Source organism: Callospermophilus lateralis, chromosome 2 (assembly GCF_048772815.1).
Source record: "Callospermophilus lateralis isolate mCalLat2 chromosome 2, mCalLat2.hap1, whole genome shotgun sequence".
NCBI lineage: Eukaryota > Metazoa > Chordata > Mammalia > Rodentia > Sciuridae > Callospermophilus > Callospermophilus lateralis.
In genome coordinates, this window is record NC_135306.1 from 153900961 (window position 1) to 153917248 (window position 16288).

At 37.2% G+C, this 16288-nt stretch overlaps 1 protein-coding gene and 1 non-coding gene across 2 annotated transcripts; both read left to right on the forward strand.

Moving 5' to 3' along the window:
• The first annotated feature begins 7879 nt into the window (after window positions 1-7879).
• LOC143393172 (U6 spliceosomal RNA) lies at window positions 7880-7988 on the forward strand. Its single transcript, XR_013090492.1, has one exon. It is a non-coding gene; the product is annotated as a U6 spliceosomal RNA (small nuclear RNA).
• A 3493-nt stretch (window positions 7989-11481) lies between these two features.
• Window positions 11482-12429, forward strand: LOC143388893 (olfactory receptor 52H1-like). Its single transcript, XM_076842340.1, has one exon. The coding sequence runs from the start codon at window positions 11482-11484 to the stop codon at window positions 12427-12429; it is 948 nt and encodes a 315-aa protein (XP_076698455.1).
• Window positions 12430-16288: the final 3859 nt, after the last annotated feature.

A 16288-nucleotide genomic window follows, 5' to 3' on the forward strand; every position in this document is an offset into this window, starting at 1 on the left:
GTGGACACCAAAGGAGAAATTTAGATTAATTGATTTTTTGAAATTTTACGTAACATAGAAAGACACAAAATGAGGGTATACCTCTTAATAATTTGAAATTTAAGCATTCTACCCTTGTAAAGAATATAAGGAAGTGAAAAAGTAGAGAAAGACAAGTCATTTAAATTTCTGAAACATGAACTGTTTTCTTTAATACCTTGCCTGTGTGTGTGTGTGTGTGTGTGTGTGTGTGTGTGTAAAAGCTCATGTGGATGCAGCAGAGCCAAACTAAGGTTCATATTATTCTTGTTGCTAATTTTGAAGATATTTGAAGAATAGATACTTCCCCAGATGCGACTCATCCTGTGGTTTTGAAATAAAAGCAAAAGTCTTCTGCCTTCCTTCGTCAGGTAGTTATCAACATTCTCTGCTATAATCAAACACTATGTTTCAAACTTTGGTCCAGATAACATAGATTATTATTGCTTTTTCTTAAATTCTCTACTTGCTTTATTTTTTCCTCCCCATTTGGGAAAGCTTAGAGGTACATATATTTGTACCCATTTTTCTTAAATGCACAAAGAAAGTCCAACACTTTTAAAAAATATCCCTTAGATTTTATTTTATGGTTTAAGATTAATAAATAAAAATATGTTTGAGGGAGTAATATTAGTTAATTTGTTTTTGAATGAGGAGTCACAGACTTAACAAAATTGTAGAAAGATGCTTAAAGGAGGATCCAAACAAAGAACACATGATTTATATGATTCGGAATTCTGAACTCTTCATTTAATTACTTCCTGGGATTCCACTCACACTAATACCTTACAAACTCTCCCAGATTACTTTCTCCAAAACTGACCGGGAAACTCACTCCCTGTCTCTGTACCACGTGTTCTTTCCCATCTTCCTTCATAATACATTGCACTATTAAAAATAGGAATGCTACTGCCTTAGAACTGTGACTTGCCTTTATTTCTCTTATGATACCATCTGACAAAGTTAACTCAACATACCTGATATGCAATCAGAGACATGATAAATTGTGGTATAAAGGTGTATTAAGAATTGTAATGCAAAATAATAATAATAATAATAATGATAATAATAATAATAAATAATTGAACATTTGAGTCTGAAGTTTCTACAGTCATTCTGGTGAATATAAACATCACTTTCTGACCTTTATTATGACATGGAATTTGATAGAGTTTTAGTGTATTACCTATCTCTCTGAGAGTATTTCATAATCTTTTTAAAGGATTTCCAACCTGTTCCTTCTAATGCACTCTATGAAAGCCATAATGAGCATTTATAAGTTACGTGTGATTGGGTCACCATTACCTTGAAATTCTTCAGTGATTCCAGGTCCTCAGGACTATGCTTGAATATTGTCCTCCTTTAAGATGATTGCAGGACAAGGAAAACTTAAATGAAAAAAGCAAGCTCTCATAAAACTCCAAGTGTTACATTTTAGTTACATTTACTTACACTTAATTTATGTTTGTTTACAATTTAATAGCAGTTCCTTGAATCTCTGAGAAAGTAATTCCAGAAATAATCTTTTTATATTGCCATACCCAGTGTCCTGTGATACTACTTAATATAAAATTGGTATAGATTTCCAATGGGGTTGGGTGGAAGCCATCAATATTCCTCTTGGGAGACTGTGTTAGGATAAGACCATCTAGATCCCAAATCTCCACTCAAAATAAAGGCATGTTGTAAATCATAATAAATATATATTTAAAAATTGAAGGAAATAATGAGTAAAATTGGCATTCCAACATAAAAATCCTGTTTGTATGTATGTATTGAGATATATTTTTTCTATCTGACATGTTGGTGAAATGGCTCAGAAGAGGCTCATACAGGAACTTTAATTTTGGCATTATTATGTTCTTATGTGTTTTTCTATCCAATACCTGTTTCATATATTTCTTGAAGGCTGAAACATAGTCTTTTGTATTTTTTCACACTCTGCCCAATGAAAACACCTAATGACCCTCATGTTTTTAATGTTTTTCAAGTATATTCAAACATCAACAAAAATCTTCTCTCTCAACTATTGTTCATGGCCTTTTAAATAATTGTTGATAGCTAGCATAGATTTCACAGTACATTATTTTAGCCATTGTTTTATGTCCTAAACTCTCCATCTCTCTTATATACTCAGCTGAAAAATATATTTAGGGTATCTTGGTGGAGTTAGCTCTGTATTTTGAAGAAGTTGGTGAAAATGTCCCAAAAGGATAGAATGATACAATTGTTGATAATTGAATTAAGACCACATACCCACCATTACTTGCCTAGTTTCAGCTTCACAAATATGTACAATTTCTAATCACTGTTATTTGCTTGGTGCCTCTTATTTAGGCTTCAATTAAAAGTCCTTCCTTGCTGGGCATGGTGGCTCACACCTGTAATCTCAGCGGCTCCGGAGGCTGAGGCAGAGGATTGGGAGTTCAAAGCCAGCCTCAGCAAAAGTGAGGTGCTAAGCAATTCAGTGAGACCCTGTCTCTAAATACAATCCAAAATGGGGCAAGGGATGTGGCTCAGCAGTTGAGTGCCCCTGAGTTCAATATCCTGTACAAAAAAAAAAAAAAGAGAAAAAAAATCTTTCCTTGAATACTGTATACTATAATAGTATCTCATATATATATATATATATATATATATATATATATATATATATATATATATTCTCATGGCACATGTACTTTTCTTTTTGTGCATATTTTTGGTTTATTTTTCTAAAATTTTTAAAATTTTTTTGGAAATCAGCAGGAGAGAACCCCCACCTCCTGCACATTAATTTTATTTTTTTTTATTTTTAGTTGTTCAAAACATTACAAAGCTCTTGACATATCATATTTCATACATTTGATTCAAGCAGATTATGAACTCCCATTTTTACCCCGTATACATATTGCAGATTCACATCGGTTTCACATCCACTTTTTTACATACTGCCATACTAGTGTCTGTTGTATTCTGCTGCCCTTCCTATCCTCTACTATCCCCCCTCCGCTCTCCTCCCCTCCCCTCCCATCTTCTCTCTCTACCCCATCTATTTTAATTCATTTCCCTCTCTTGTTTTTTCCCTTTCCCCTCACTTCCTCTTATATGTATTTTTGTATAACAATGAGGGTCTCCTTCCATTTCCATGCACTTTCCCTTCTCTCTCTCTTTCCCTCCCCCCTGTTGTCCCTGTTTAATGGTGATCTTCTTCTCATGCTCTTCCTCCCTATTCTGTTCTTAGTTGCTCTCCTTATATCAAAGATGACATTTGGCATTTGTTTTTTATGGACTGGCTAGCTTCACTTAGCATAATCTGATCTAGTGCCATCCATTTCCCTGCAAATTCCATGATTTTGTCATTTTTTAGTGCAGAGTAATACTCCATTGTGTATAAATGCCACATTTTTTTTTTATCCATTCATCTATTGAAGGGCATCTAGGTTGGTTCCACAGTCTAGCTATTGTGAATTATGCTGCTGTGAACATCGATGTAGCAGTATCCCTATAGTATGCTCTTTTAAGGTCTTTAGGGAATAGTCCAAGAAGGGGAATAGCTGGGTCAAATGGTGGTTCCATTCCCAGCTTTCCAAGGAATCTCCATACTACTTTCCAAATTGGCCACACCAATTTGCAGTCCCACCAGCAATGTACAAGTGAACCCTTTTCCCCACATCCTCGCCAGCACTTGTTGTTGTTTGACTTCCTAATGGCTGCCAATCTTACTGGAGTGAGATGGTATCTTAGGGTGGTTTTGATTTGCATTTCTCTGACTGCTAGAGATGGTGAGCATTTTCTCATGTACTTGTTGATGATTGTATGTCCTCCTCTGAGAAAGATAAAATTCCACAATATCAGGCTGATTCACCACAGAGGCAAGATGAAGAATGCCAAGCAAGATTGGCCATTGAAGAAACCATCAGAAAGAGAGGTCTCTTCACAACTGCAGAAATGCCAGGCACTGAAAAATGTCTCCAGGGCACTGTCATCTAAGGGTACAAGGGGATGTATTTCAACTCAGTAAGATTTTGATTCAATTATGCTACCAGTGGTATCACAACATGTTACCCTAAAGTGTGGTCTGTGGCATGTTGAATACTTTGAAATACCAGAAATTAGAAGGGCCTCAGAAATAAGTCTCCTCTGCTCTTGTCCATCTCTCTTTTCTTTATTTCCTGTTTATCCCCAGAAAAAAATGTCATAGAAACTAAAATTCTTCTTCCACAAGGAAGCGTAGAAACTAAAACTCTCCCTGAAGGAAAGACACAAAACCTGGAGAGGTTGCTCATCTACCTCACTTGAAAGGAGGATCTAAGACCTTAATTTCTGAGGACTTACTTGGAGGGAAAGGAATACTACACAGACCAAGAAGAATCTGAGTCAACAGGTGTCATTAAGTTTCCCCAGCGAGTTACCATGAGATCCTACCTTTTTTTGTCCAATCACATTTCTACCCAGCTGTCCCTTCTTCATTGAACCTGAATTTTAAAATGCAGTTTTCACTGAGTCTTTGGATCTTTATTTCTGAAATCTCCCGAGACAACTAAAAATCAGATTTAATAAATATGATATGGCTTCTCTTGACAATCTGCCTTTTGTTTTATCGGTGTTGGCCATCGACATTGGAATGCATGAGAGAAAGAACTTACACATTTACATCTTTATACTATGGTTTTGGATTCTAAGATACAAGCTTTCACTAATATTAGCAGAGGAATAAGTTCCTACTATAGGGAGTGTTAATTTGTTTGAATCACTGGGGCTCATAAGTCTCTCTGTCTCAGAAGCCCTCTCTTCCAATTTGTCTTTCATCCCAGGAGAAGATAAGGGAGGTATTTTTGTGCTAAATACTCTAGTCTCTGTGTTTGTTCGTCCCCACTGTGACCTGGATCCCACATCTGTTCCTTTTGTCCCTCTGTCTGTCCTTCCTGACCTTGTCACTTCTCTCTGTGGACTGCCTTTGACCTACTTTATTTTTATATCCTCTGTTCCTAATCCTGCCTTTGCAAAAACAATTCCAGGACCAGGACCTCCGAGGTATGACTTTGTGGGGAGTAGGGGAGAACTCTTGGAGGAAGTAAAAGCTGGTGTGGAGGGGGCCTGAGAAAGAAGAGCAAAGGAGGTGGGGAAAGGGGGGATTCCAAGAAGTAAGAAAGGCCTAGGTTAAAACCTGAACATAGTTCTAGAGCTTATGCTTACTGAAGAGAGTAGAATCAAAGAGGAATGCCTAGCAAGATATTCATTCTTTCTTCCTTTTCAAAATAAATTTTGTACTAGGAATTGAACTCAGGACCTCCTATGTACTAGGAAAGTGCTCTACCCTTAATCTATACTTCCAGCCCATTTTGGCTTTTTATTTTGAGACAGCGTCAAGTGAAGACTCCAGGCTGGTTAAAACTTGTGATCCTCCTGTCTCAGCCTTCTGAGTAGATGGATTACAGGCATGTGTCACTGGAACTAGGAGGAGCTTAATGCTGAGTCCTTTACACTAAATTACCTAAACTATTTTTAGATTTTTCTGGAGAGCAAAAGTTTTAATGCTAATAATATGAGAAATGTTTAAGTCATTAAGTAGTCATGATATATTTAGGATGGCCCATTCCAGACTGGGACTAGCCATCTGATGATTGACATCTGAAAGTCCAGCTCAGAGACTTTTCATTTAACTCCTAAGTATAAGTATGTGCTTGTATTTGTGAACAAGTTTGTGAAACAGTGTCTGTTGTTTCTTGGGAAGATGAGGGCAAGCACCAAGAAGCCCATTTTCCCATTCACACCATGGAGCAGCAAACATACAAAATGGGGTGTGGACTTGTCTTCTGGGATGAGTCTTAAAGGCAGTTCTCTGCAATTCATAGACCAACCACGGGTGCCCATTATTTTTAAGGGGGTAGAAGTAAGATCATCATATTGATACATCTAAAATAAAAACCAGCCATCAGTTATTGTACTTTATGTTAAAGATATTACTAAAAAACATGTCTTGTGTTTAGTGCTGAGTGGGACTGAGCTAGAAAGGGTATAGGATGTGTCATGGCAATATTTTTAGTCTTGGGAGAGAAGAGAACAATACTCACTAATCAGAGATCTATCAATAAGTAATAATGAGTAGAATATTTGCTAGTGACAAAGACCAGGATTGTCTGATCAAAGGGATTGTGATCTAAGACAAAGACTTATTAATACATTAAAGAAAATATACAGTTTGTGATGTCCAGGAATATTGAGTGAGTCATGGAAATGCAAAGCTACAGATCTTTTGTTTTATTTAGAACTTTGAAGATGGGGTAGGTAATAATTTCTCACATCTTCCTGTGTCCTCCTTATTTCCAGACCATCTTTCAGTGGGGTGTGGTGACAATGGATTCCTTTGGTGAAAGTCTTCATCAGGTTGAAGATATATGAATAAGGGAAGCAAGTTCCCATACTCTTTGAGATCTTTGGTTTCCTAGAGTTAAAGCACTGAACACTGGTCTATGTTATTATGTTAGGCTGTGCAGGGACAGTTGGGAAAGAGACATAGGTGAATGGCAGGTAGTGAACCTGAATGATGAAATGAATTAGTGTGGAGTCCCAAGGACACTCCTATGCTAATTTCTTCACCCTATACTTATTGAAAACTGCACCAGACAGTGTTCTAAGAGAACTGATTTCTGTCCTATTAAAGTTTACTGTTCATTACATGAAAAAATCTAATAAAGCAAAATTATTATTATTATTTTTTTTTAAAGAGAAAGAGAGAGAGAGAGAGAGAGAGAGAGAGAGAGAGAGAGAGAGAGAGAGAATTTTTTAATGTTTATTTTTTAGTTTTCGGTGGACACAACATCTTTGTTTGTATGTGGTGCTGAGGATCGAACCCGGGCTGCATGCATGCCATGCGAGCGTGCTACCTCTTGAGCCACATCCCCAGCCCTAATAAAGCAAAATTAAAATAGTGCAGTAAACATTCTGATTCAAGAATGCAAAAGGCCTCGTGAGTTCTTAGGAACATTTCTAGTTTGAATATTTGTCAGTAAAGCTTGTTGAGGATGGTAGATGAGAGGGAGTTAGCCAGTAAAAAAGAGACAATTAACTTAGCTGAATATTAAGATCAAAAACAAGTGCAGAATTTCCCAAAATGTGAAGGTAAAATTGGGGGTGACATAGTTGATGGGCCAAAGTTATCTCACTTTTGACATTGGAGAGGATTCTGTGAGCTCTTCCACATTAATGCTCTCACCTGAGGTGGGGTTTTAACATAATGCTTAAGACCAAGCAAAGAAAATAACTGAAGTCCTTTAGAGTGTCATGTAGGAACTGTATCCTACCATGATGTCAATAATGCCACAGGGCCTGGTTAGGTCTAGACGAGTTTTATGCAAATTCTTCAGTATGAGTTATGTATTGGAGATGTAAAAAAGTGGATGCTATTCACCCAGCCAGTTAATGTGTTTCCAAGTAACATAATTTGCTGTCCTTGGTGGATAGCTGACAGGTGACCATATTTTGATAACTCTTAAATTATTTTCTAAAATTGTGAGACAAAGCAGAATCCAAGAAAAAAATCAAACAAATGAGCAAATAAACAAAATAAAAAAACGTATTAGGAAGTTCATAGAGATGAAAGAGCTTCCCAAATTTTCAACACTTTTGTCTGTTATTTCTATCATCCTTCTAACAATAGGCAAGATCTACCAGTTCCATCTTTTTATATGACAGAAGTTCAATCTCTATTGTTACCTTAATTCAGACTGCCATTATCTACTTCTCTACAACATTCTATAATTTACTTCTTATAAATTGTGTGATGGATACTAATTAAAACTTAAATATATCATTTGAGTGAATGAATGAAGCATTTAGGCTTTTACAAAATAGTTACAATATTTTAAAAATAAGTAGAGAACGCTCACTTCAGCAGCTCATATATTAAAATTGGGACAATACAGAGAAAATTAGCATGGTTCCTATGCAAAGATGACATACAAATTTGTGAAGCATTTCATGTTTTTAAGGATTTAAAATCAGCATACTACAGTGATGTGGCCATATCAATGTTTATAGCAGCTCAATTCACAATAGTTAAGCCATGGAACCAAAGTAGGGGCCCTTCAAGAGATGAATGGATAAGAAAATGTGGTGCATATATCATTAAAGTAGAAGAAATTATGACATTTGTTGGTAAATGGACGGAACTGGAGACGATCATGGTAAGTTAAATAAGCCAATCCCCAAAAACCAAAGAATGTTCTCCCTGATATTCGGATGCTAACTTACAATAAGCAGCAGGAAGAATATAAATTCACTTGATTAGACAAAGGGAAATGATAGAAGGGAAGAGAAAGGAAATAAGAAAGAGTAGAATGAATCAGACATAATTTTCCTATGTGCATATATGAATACATGACCAATGTAACTACACATCTTGTATAACTACAAAAATTTTCCTCCTCCTCCTCCTCCTTCTTTTTTTTTTTTTGACACCAGGATTAAAGCCAGGGACACTCCATGTATGTTTGATATGTCAAAATACATTCTATTGTCATGTAAAACTAAAGAGAAGAAAGGGAAAAAGAAAGAAATAAAGGAAGGAAGGAAGAAAGAAAAAGAAGCAAGCATAGAGGACTTTTAAGCTTTCTGTATGCTTGGAAATCAACCGTATTCTAAATAAATTATTTGCTTTTTATAAATAAGGAGATAGGGCTAGTGGTATAACTTACCACTGTTCTTGTATGTGGGAAGCCCTGAGTTCAACACTCAGCCCTGTAAACCCACATACACAAAGATACATGCTTCGATTGTCTTGTTTAAATTTCTGACAACTTCTACTTATTTCATGTAGATTAGTGTATTTGTTTCTGGTTATTCAATAATCATAACTGTTAATTTTTATTTTTCCCTTTCAGTTTCTGTATTGTCCTTTTTCCTCTCCTTAGATAGCATGGGGTGCATGTGTGGTAGGGTGTGGGAAAGGGGACTTCCACACAATTTTGTGGTACTAAGTGGGAACCCTGGATCCTGTGTTATGGTCTCTTGATGAAGCTTCTCTGTATATTGGCCTCTCCTGTAACTAAAGCTTTTGTTAATGAAGTGGAGCTTTCTTTGAGTAACACACAGGTGAAATCCACTGCTGACTTCATCCTTGCCATTTCTTCCCATCTGGAAGTGATAGGTTTTCCATTTTCCTTTTCTCTCTAGTTGCAATAGACCTTAGACCACATCTTCATTTCTATTGGAATAGTAAGAATATACTTTCAAGTTCATTGTATTTAAAACTTATGATCCTTCTGCTCAGCTTTCCAAGTTGCTAAGATTACAGGTATGCACCACCCTGCCAAGCTAGTCTGCCTTTCCTTCCTTCCTTCCTTCCTCCCTTCTTTCTTTTTTTTTTCTTCTTCTTATTTTCCTCTGCCTCCTTCTTTTTTTTTTTTTTTTTTTTTGACACCAGGATTGAAGCCAGGGACACTTTCCATTCTTGTAGTTGTACAAGATGTGTGTTACACTGGTCATGTATTCATATATGCACATAGAAAAGTTATGTCTGATTTATTTTACTCTTATTCATTCTACTCTTTCTTAATGGCAGGTAAGCCAAAAGGAGTACACCAGGTGATATATATTAAATACTCTTTTCATTTTCTCTCTATATTTCCTGGCTCTTTTTTCAACCCCTCCCCAACTTTTAATTGCTAAAGGAAAATACATTTGAATTAGGAGCCGGATGCAGAGGTCTTGGTGCCACCTAATGATCCATAGGGTAGAGCAGTCACTGAAGGGATAGCAATGAGTGGATATAACACAGAGATACTTAGAGGGTGAATACTTGTGATAGGATAATTGTTTAGAAGATGGGGAGGGTGTTTGTGAAGAAGATATGATTAAGATAGAGTCAAAGTGAAGATAGCAGGCGTAGGATAACAATTGTGTGACTGAGGAGAGAGCACTCTGTTTAAGACCATAGACTTCAAAATGTTCAACATAGGGGTCTCAGTGTAAAGTCACAGGATCTGTGAAGATCTCCCAGGTGAAGTTCCTCACCAAGAAAGCAGTTAGATGTGCACAGAACACTGAAGAATTTCAACACTCAGCGGACACAGAGAGAGAGAGAGAGAGAGAGAGAGAGAGAGAGAGAGAGAGAGAGAAAAGAGTGGCACCAAGTTTAGAGAAAAAGAGTTTCTATCATGGTACAAAAGAGTTTTGGAAAAAGACTCAACTGTTTTAAGAAAGTTTTTCCAGAATGAGTCATTAAGTGGACTAGACTGGGAAGAATGCCACTGGGCAACTTTGCCTGGAGTCCAGGCTCCCCATCTCCTGTTTTTCTTCTTGGACGGTTGGGAGAAGGATTTGATCATCTTTTCATGAGGCAAATCTAACATACTAAATCATCAGACTATACTCTTTCATTTTTATCTTTTCTTTTTTCTTTCCTTTTGGTACCAAGGATTAAATGGAGGAATGCTTAACCACTGTGCCACACATCCTGTTTACGTTTTGAGACAGTTCTCTCGTTAAATTGCTGATGCTGGCTTCAAACTTGTGATCCTCCTGCTCAGCTTTCCAAGTTGCAAAGATTACAGGTATGCACCACCCTGCCCAGCTAATCTGCCTTCTCCCTCCTCCTCCTCCTCCTCCTCCTCCTCCTCCTCCTCCTCCTCCTCTTCTTTTAAACACAAGTATTGAAGCCAGGGGCATTAAATCACAGAGCCACATCACTAACCTTTTTAAAAACTATTATTTTGATATTTTGATATAGGATGTCATAAGTTGTTTAGAGCCTCACTAAGTTGCTGAGGCTGCATTTGAACTCAAAATCCACATGCCTCCTGAGTTGCTAGGATTACTAAGTCTGGCTAAACATAGTCTGCCTTTTCTTGAACATTATTCTGGACTAGGAATGTCTGAAGGGCAGATTAAGTCACTGAAAAGTTAAATTTTAGGGAAGAGTGTTTTTTTTCCTCTTTATGTTGGTGAACTTTTCATTAACAGTAATGAGAACCAGGGAAGATGGTTTAGTGTGAGGGAGAAGCAAGAAAGAAAAGAGACCCCCCCTGTTTTACCTAAGGATTTAGACATTGATCCTGCCTTTGTTAAGCACCTTGTGATCCTACATATTAGTTATGGCATTTCTCTAGGGCTGGGAATTCACCTTGAACTTTGCTCCAATTCCTAACTAGCAATTAAGTGGGTCTCTGCCTAATATTCTATGCACACATTTTCTTAAAGAATTTTCTGAGTTGTTGATACAGAGGCAAGACTATTTAGTTTTGTGACTTATGTCTCTGGGACAATGTTTCAATAACACTTCTATTATGACTTAAAATTGTGTCTGAAAATGTGGCAGACATTTACTAGCAAAGAGAAGAAGATAATTAATCATTTCCGAGAAATGAAAGTGAATGGTTACTATTGGAGAAAACTCAGAGGTTAATTTCTATTGAAGATGATAACCAAATATCATAAAATTTTTATTTTCAGTTTCTAAGATTCCTCCAACCTACGATCATAATGGTGGCATTCAACATGAGCAACTTCAATCCAGGTGTGTTCATTCTGCTTGGAATCCCAGGGCTGGAGCCCTTCCACCACTGCATCGGGATTCCCTTCTTTATTATCTACCTTGTGGCCCTGGCAGGAAACAGTGTCCTCCTCTACCTTATTTTCACGGAGCGCAGCCTCCATGAGCCCATGTTCTTTTTCCTCTCCATGCTGGTTGCTACAGATCTCATCCTGTCTAATACATGTGTACCTAAAACATTGAGCATCTTCTGGCTGGGTCCTCAGGAGATCACCTTCCATGGATGTCTTACTCAGATGTTTTTCCTCCACTTCAGCTTTGCCATGGACTCTGCTATCCTGCTGGCCATGGCATTTGATCGCTATGTTGCTATTTGCTTCCCCCTAAGATACTCTGCGATTCTCACCCATCAGCTTATTACTAAGATTGTGATGGGTATTATCAGCAGGAGCTTTTGTATCATCTTCCCATGCATCTTCCTATTAAAGCGACTACCTTTCTGCCGAACACTCATCATTCCCCACACGTACTGTGAGCACATAGGTGTTGCCCGGCTCGCTTGTGCGGACATCTCCATCAATATATGGTATGGATTTGCAGTGCCTGTGATGACTGTCATGTCAGATCTGATCCTCATTGGTATCTCCTACACTCTCATACTTCATGCTATCTTTAACCTTCCGTCCTGGAATGCCCGCCAAAAAGCCCTCAGTACGTGTGCTTCCCACATTGGTGTCATTCTTACATTCTACGCCCCAGCCATATTCTCTGTTCTTGCCCACCGTTTTGGTCACAATATTCCTCGCTCCTTCCACATACTTTTTGCCAACCTCTATGTGACTTTCCCTCCTGCCATCAATCCAATCATCTATGGGGTGAAGACCAAGCAGATTCGGGACAGAATCAGCCTCCTCCTGTTCCCTAAAGGGAATCAATGACACGAGATTGAGGGCGTGGGAAAGACAAAAAGTAATACTAGTGATGTGAGGGGTTTTTCCATTTTTTTTAAAAAGCTGATTTTCCATAATGTTGACTTCAATTTATATAAAATCCTAGAAATCCACTATGGGTAAGAGAAAGCAGTAAGAAAAGATTTGTATGCGAAGAGAAGCTAAAAATTGAAGATGTTTTCATGCACAGATAGATTAGAGGGAGATCTTTGTCTCATATTCAAATAAAATATCCAAGACATATAGGATAGCATATTGATTATATACAAAATAGAAGATTTTTATAAACAAGTTAAAAGTAATGAAAAGCCTCATAATTTGGGTTATCTTTGTAGAGCACCTTGAAGCTGAAAGTTGGTAAACATAACATGGGATCATCACACTTTCTAAAGCCTCCTCTGGGAAAACTAATCTGCTAAAGCAACTGTTTCCAAACACATAGTGGATACCTGAATCACCTGAATATCTAGGTGAAAATGCCAACTCCAGGCTCTATTCTCCGGCATGGACCTTTGCATTCTTTAATAATCCTCCAGGTGATTCTGATACCAAGATCCCGGCTCCTTTCATGTCAGAAAAGTCATAGTCTTTCGAAAAACCTATAAACTTGATTCTTGTAATAATTTGTGGGGGGCTTAAAGGAAAGACAGCACTCCTGTATATTCCCCATAATTGCTTCTTGTCTAACATTATTCATGCATCCTAAAACTTCATATCATCTCATAAAATCATAAAACTTCATAAAATCTTATATCATTAAAATATTTATATTCTGTATTTGTTGCATTATCATTTTAGCTTGGGTCATTCTTTCTTGAAGATTTTTCTCCTTTGGCAGAATGTTTTTTTTTTTTTCCTCTCACAAAACTAAACAATCTTGTCAATATTTCTGGTGAATGTAGTGTATATAATAGATAACCCTATAGTAACTTGATAGGGCAGATTGTGTTTTCTATAATGACCACAATGATATTTTCTAGCTTCTGTGCTTTTCTGCAAGAAAAGCCATCCCATGTCAATGGATTCTGATCTTTCTTCTTGATTCTGGGCTGAACTTAGTATATCTTTGACAAATGATCTCCACAAATGTGATATGTGGGGCTTTGTATGTTAGTTTAATAAAAGTCTTCACATAACCCACCATGGTTTATTCAAAGGCTTGATATTAGTAGACTCCTTCTTAGCCCTAGTTACTAGGCTGTGCACATCTCAGGTCACATGGAGGAGCCATTAATAAATATTCGAATAAAAGTCCCCAATTGAAATCCCAGACAGCAGACAACTACAACTACCAGCATATCATTAAGTCATCTTGCACATCCAGTCTAATTGAGCCTTCAGATTGCTTGTAACTAAAATATGGAATCTGGAAAATATGCCTAATGCACTGTTGTATTTGGCTAAGGAGATTTGGAAGTAGAGTTTTGAAAGTGCTAACACTGATTTTATGCCACATATGATAAGGTACAGTTAAAGGGATATGAGATAATAATCAAATTGTTCAGTGTTGAAGCAGAATTTAGGGTAGATACTAAAGAGTCAAGCCTACCTATGTTGTAATAAATGTGGCTTTTTCCACCCACAGCATCTTCACAGGAGGAAAAATTCTCCAAGTAAAAAATGCTTTAGGGAGTTGTATCATCTATAGATCAAGTGTGTAAGAATATTGTTAAATATTTCTGTATTTCTAGGAATACAGAAATATTTAAGAATATGCCTTATAAATATTTTCTACTAGACAAAAAACTTCTATGAATTTTAGCATTATTCTCCCCTGACATGATAACTCTCAGCCCCAATTAGGCAGTGGACAATCAGGGAGCTATTTGTGGGTGTGGCTTTTGTCTAAGGATTAAAAATATAAAATATTCATAGATTTTTAAAAAGAGAAATCCACAGATGAAACCACCATCAGTTTCTACTTGAAGGGCATAGTCTTTTGAAAAGACGTTTTTGAATCTTCAACTTCTTCAGGCAGACAACATGCTGAGAAAGTTACTCAGGTTATTTCTCATTGAAAAAAAAAAAGACATAGTCTACTGAGGCAATTGCCCATAATCCTTTCCAGGAAGGGGGCTTGGGTCCTTATTGGTTGGTAAGAGTCAGACATGAGAGAGAAGTGGGTACAGTGAGGTTAAGGAGATAATGCCACAAACTTGACCTACTGTGCTGACCCCCACATGCTTTCTTTCAGATAAGCAATTTACTGCAACCCTGCCTGACTGAGGTCAATTGGATATGTCACATTATTTAGTAAACAACATGTCATCTGCAGGAGATGCAGGCCCTAAAGAATCCTCCCTGCTGTTAAGAAGAACACAAGTTACCCTGAAGTGGAGGATTTTATGATCTTTACACAGACCGACCACATTGCAGAACTCAGGGAGATAAGATGATAAGAGGCAACACTCTTAACCATAAAATTTGTAAGAACATGTTCCCAATTAGAGCCCCTCAACATGCACCCAAATGACTCAGAGCTGCCTGGATCTTTCACATGTCATTATAATAGTAAAATCTCCCCTCCATGGGGTAAGACCATGTGAGGTGAGGACGTGGAAGTCTGATGCAATCCTGTTATCGAAGGTCAACTGGTGGACACAGGCAGGACTTTTCTGGAAACTTCTCTGAGATGCCCAACAAAATTGGGGAGCAGGAAATATACACTGTCCCTCTCCTTTCCCAGGGGAACCACTTTTTCCCTTGAGCATGTCCCCTTTTTCCTTTACCTATCCCTTCTAATAAACTCTTGCTACTATGTGTGATGTGTCTGAAATTTTTCTGGCACAGAAGCAAGAACCAGTGACAGATGACATTCTTGGTTGCTTTGTCTCTGTAGGTGGCCTTGCTCTGTAACATTTATTCATCGAATATTGTTACATTTCGGACTGAATTTTAAAATTATAATGACAAGTGATTTAATATACCTCGCCTGTACTTTGACCTATAAGTATATATTGCAGGCATCCTATCTCAGTATCACTATCCTATATAGCTATATAAAGGTCAGAATACTCAATTATTTACCTTACAGGACTTCAGTTTGGGAAGAACTGCATTCAAAGCACTGTGTACAGGGAACTGAAAACAAGAACTTACTTTTTAAATTTCTTGATTGACATATATCAATTGTACAAATTTACAAGGTACAAGGTGATATTTTGATTCATGTGTATACTGGGCAATGATCAAATCTGGGTAATTAATTTATTCATCAAGGTAAACTTTTTTCACTTCTTTATGATGAGGATATTCAAAATTTTTTCTTCTAGATATTCTAAAATAAGACATTGTTGTTACTAAATTCACCCTGCTATGCCTTAGAATACCAGAATTTATATCTTCTATTTGTCTGGAACATTGTAACCAGAGACTTGTGTTTGCCCACTCCTTCTCTCCCTTCCTCATCCAGTTTCAAGTAATAACTGTTCATTTCTCAAATCATATGAAATGTGTGCTTAAATTAATCTCATAATGGGAATGAGAGTTCACATCTTACGGAAGAGATATATCCATGGATATTGGACATAGGAGGAGATATGTATTATTATTGCCAGAGGATGCACTTTCACAGGATACATCTTCCAAGCATGTCCAAAACAGTATCTTGCATCCCATATACTTTCCTGTAATAGTATCTGCCTTCTCAGGAGGTGCAGTCTAATTCCCATCCCTTCTGCTGGGTTGACTTAACTGATTTACTTGAAAATGAATATGATATACTGAGATATTTGAGGCAGTGTTGTAAGAAAACTTATAACCTCTTCATTAGAGTCTTTGAATATTTACATTTTGGACACTTTCAAGAACACAACCACTGTGTGGGAGAATTCCAAATCACAGGGAG

Bases quoted from the DNA above. Each gene is read 5' to 3' on its own strand.
- LOC143388893 (XM_076842340.1), top strand. From the start codon at position 11,482: ATGGTGGCATTCAACATGAGCAACTTCAATCCAGGTGTGTTCATTCTG.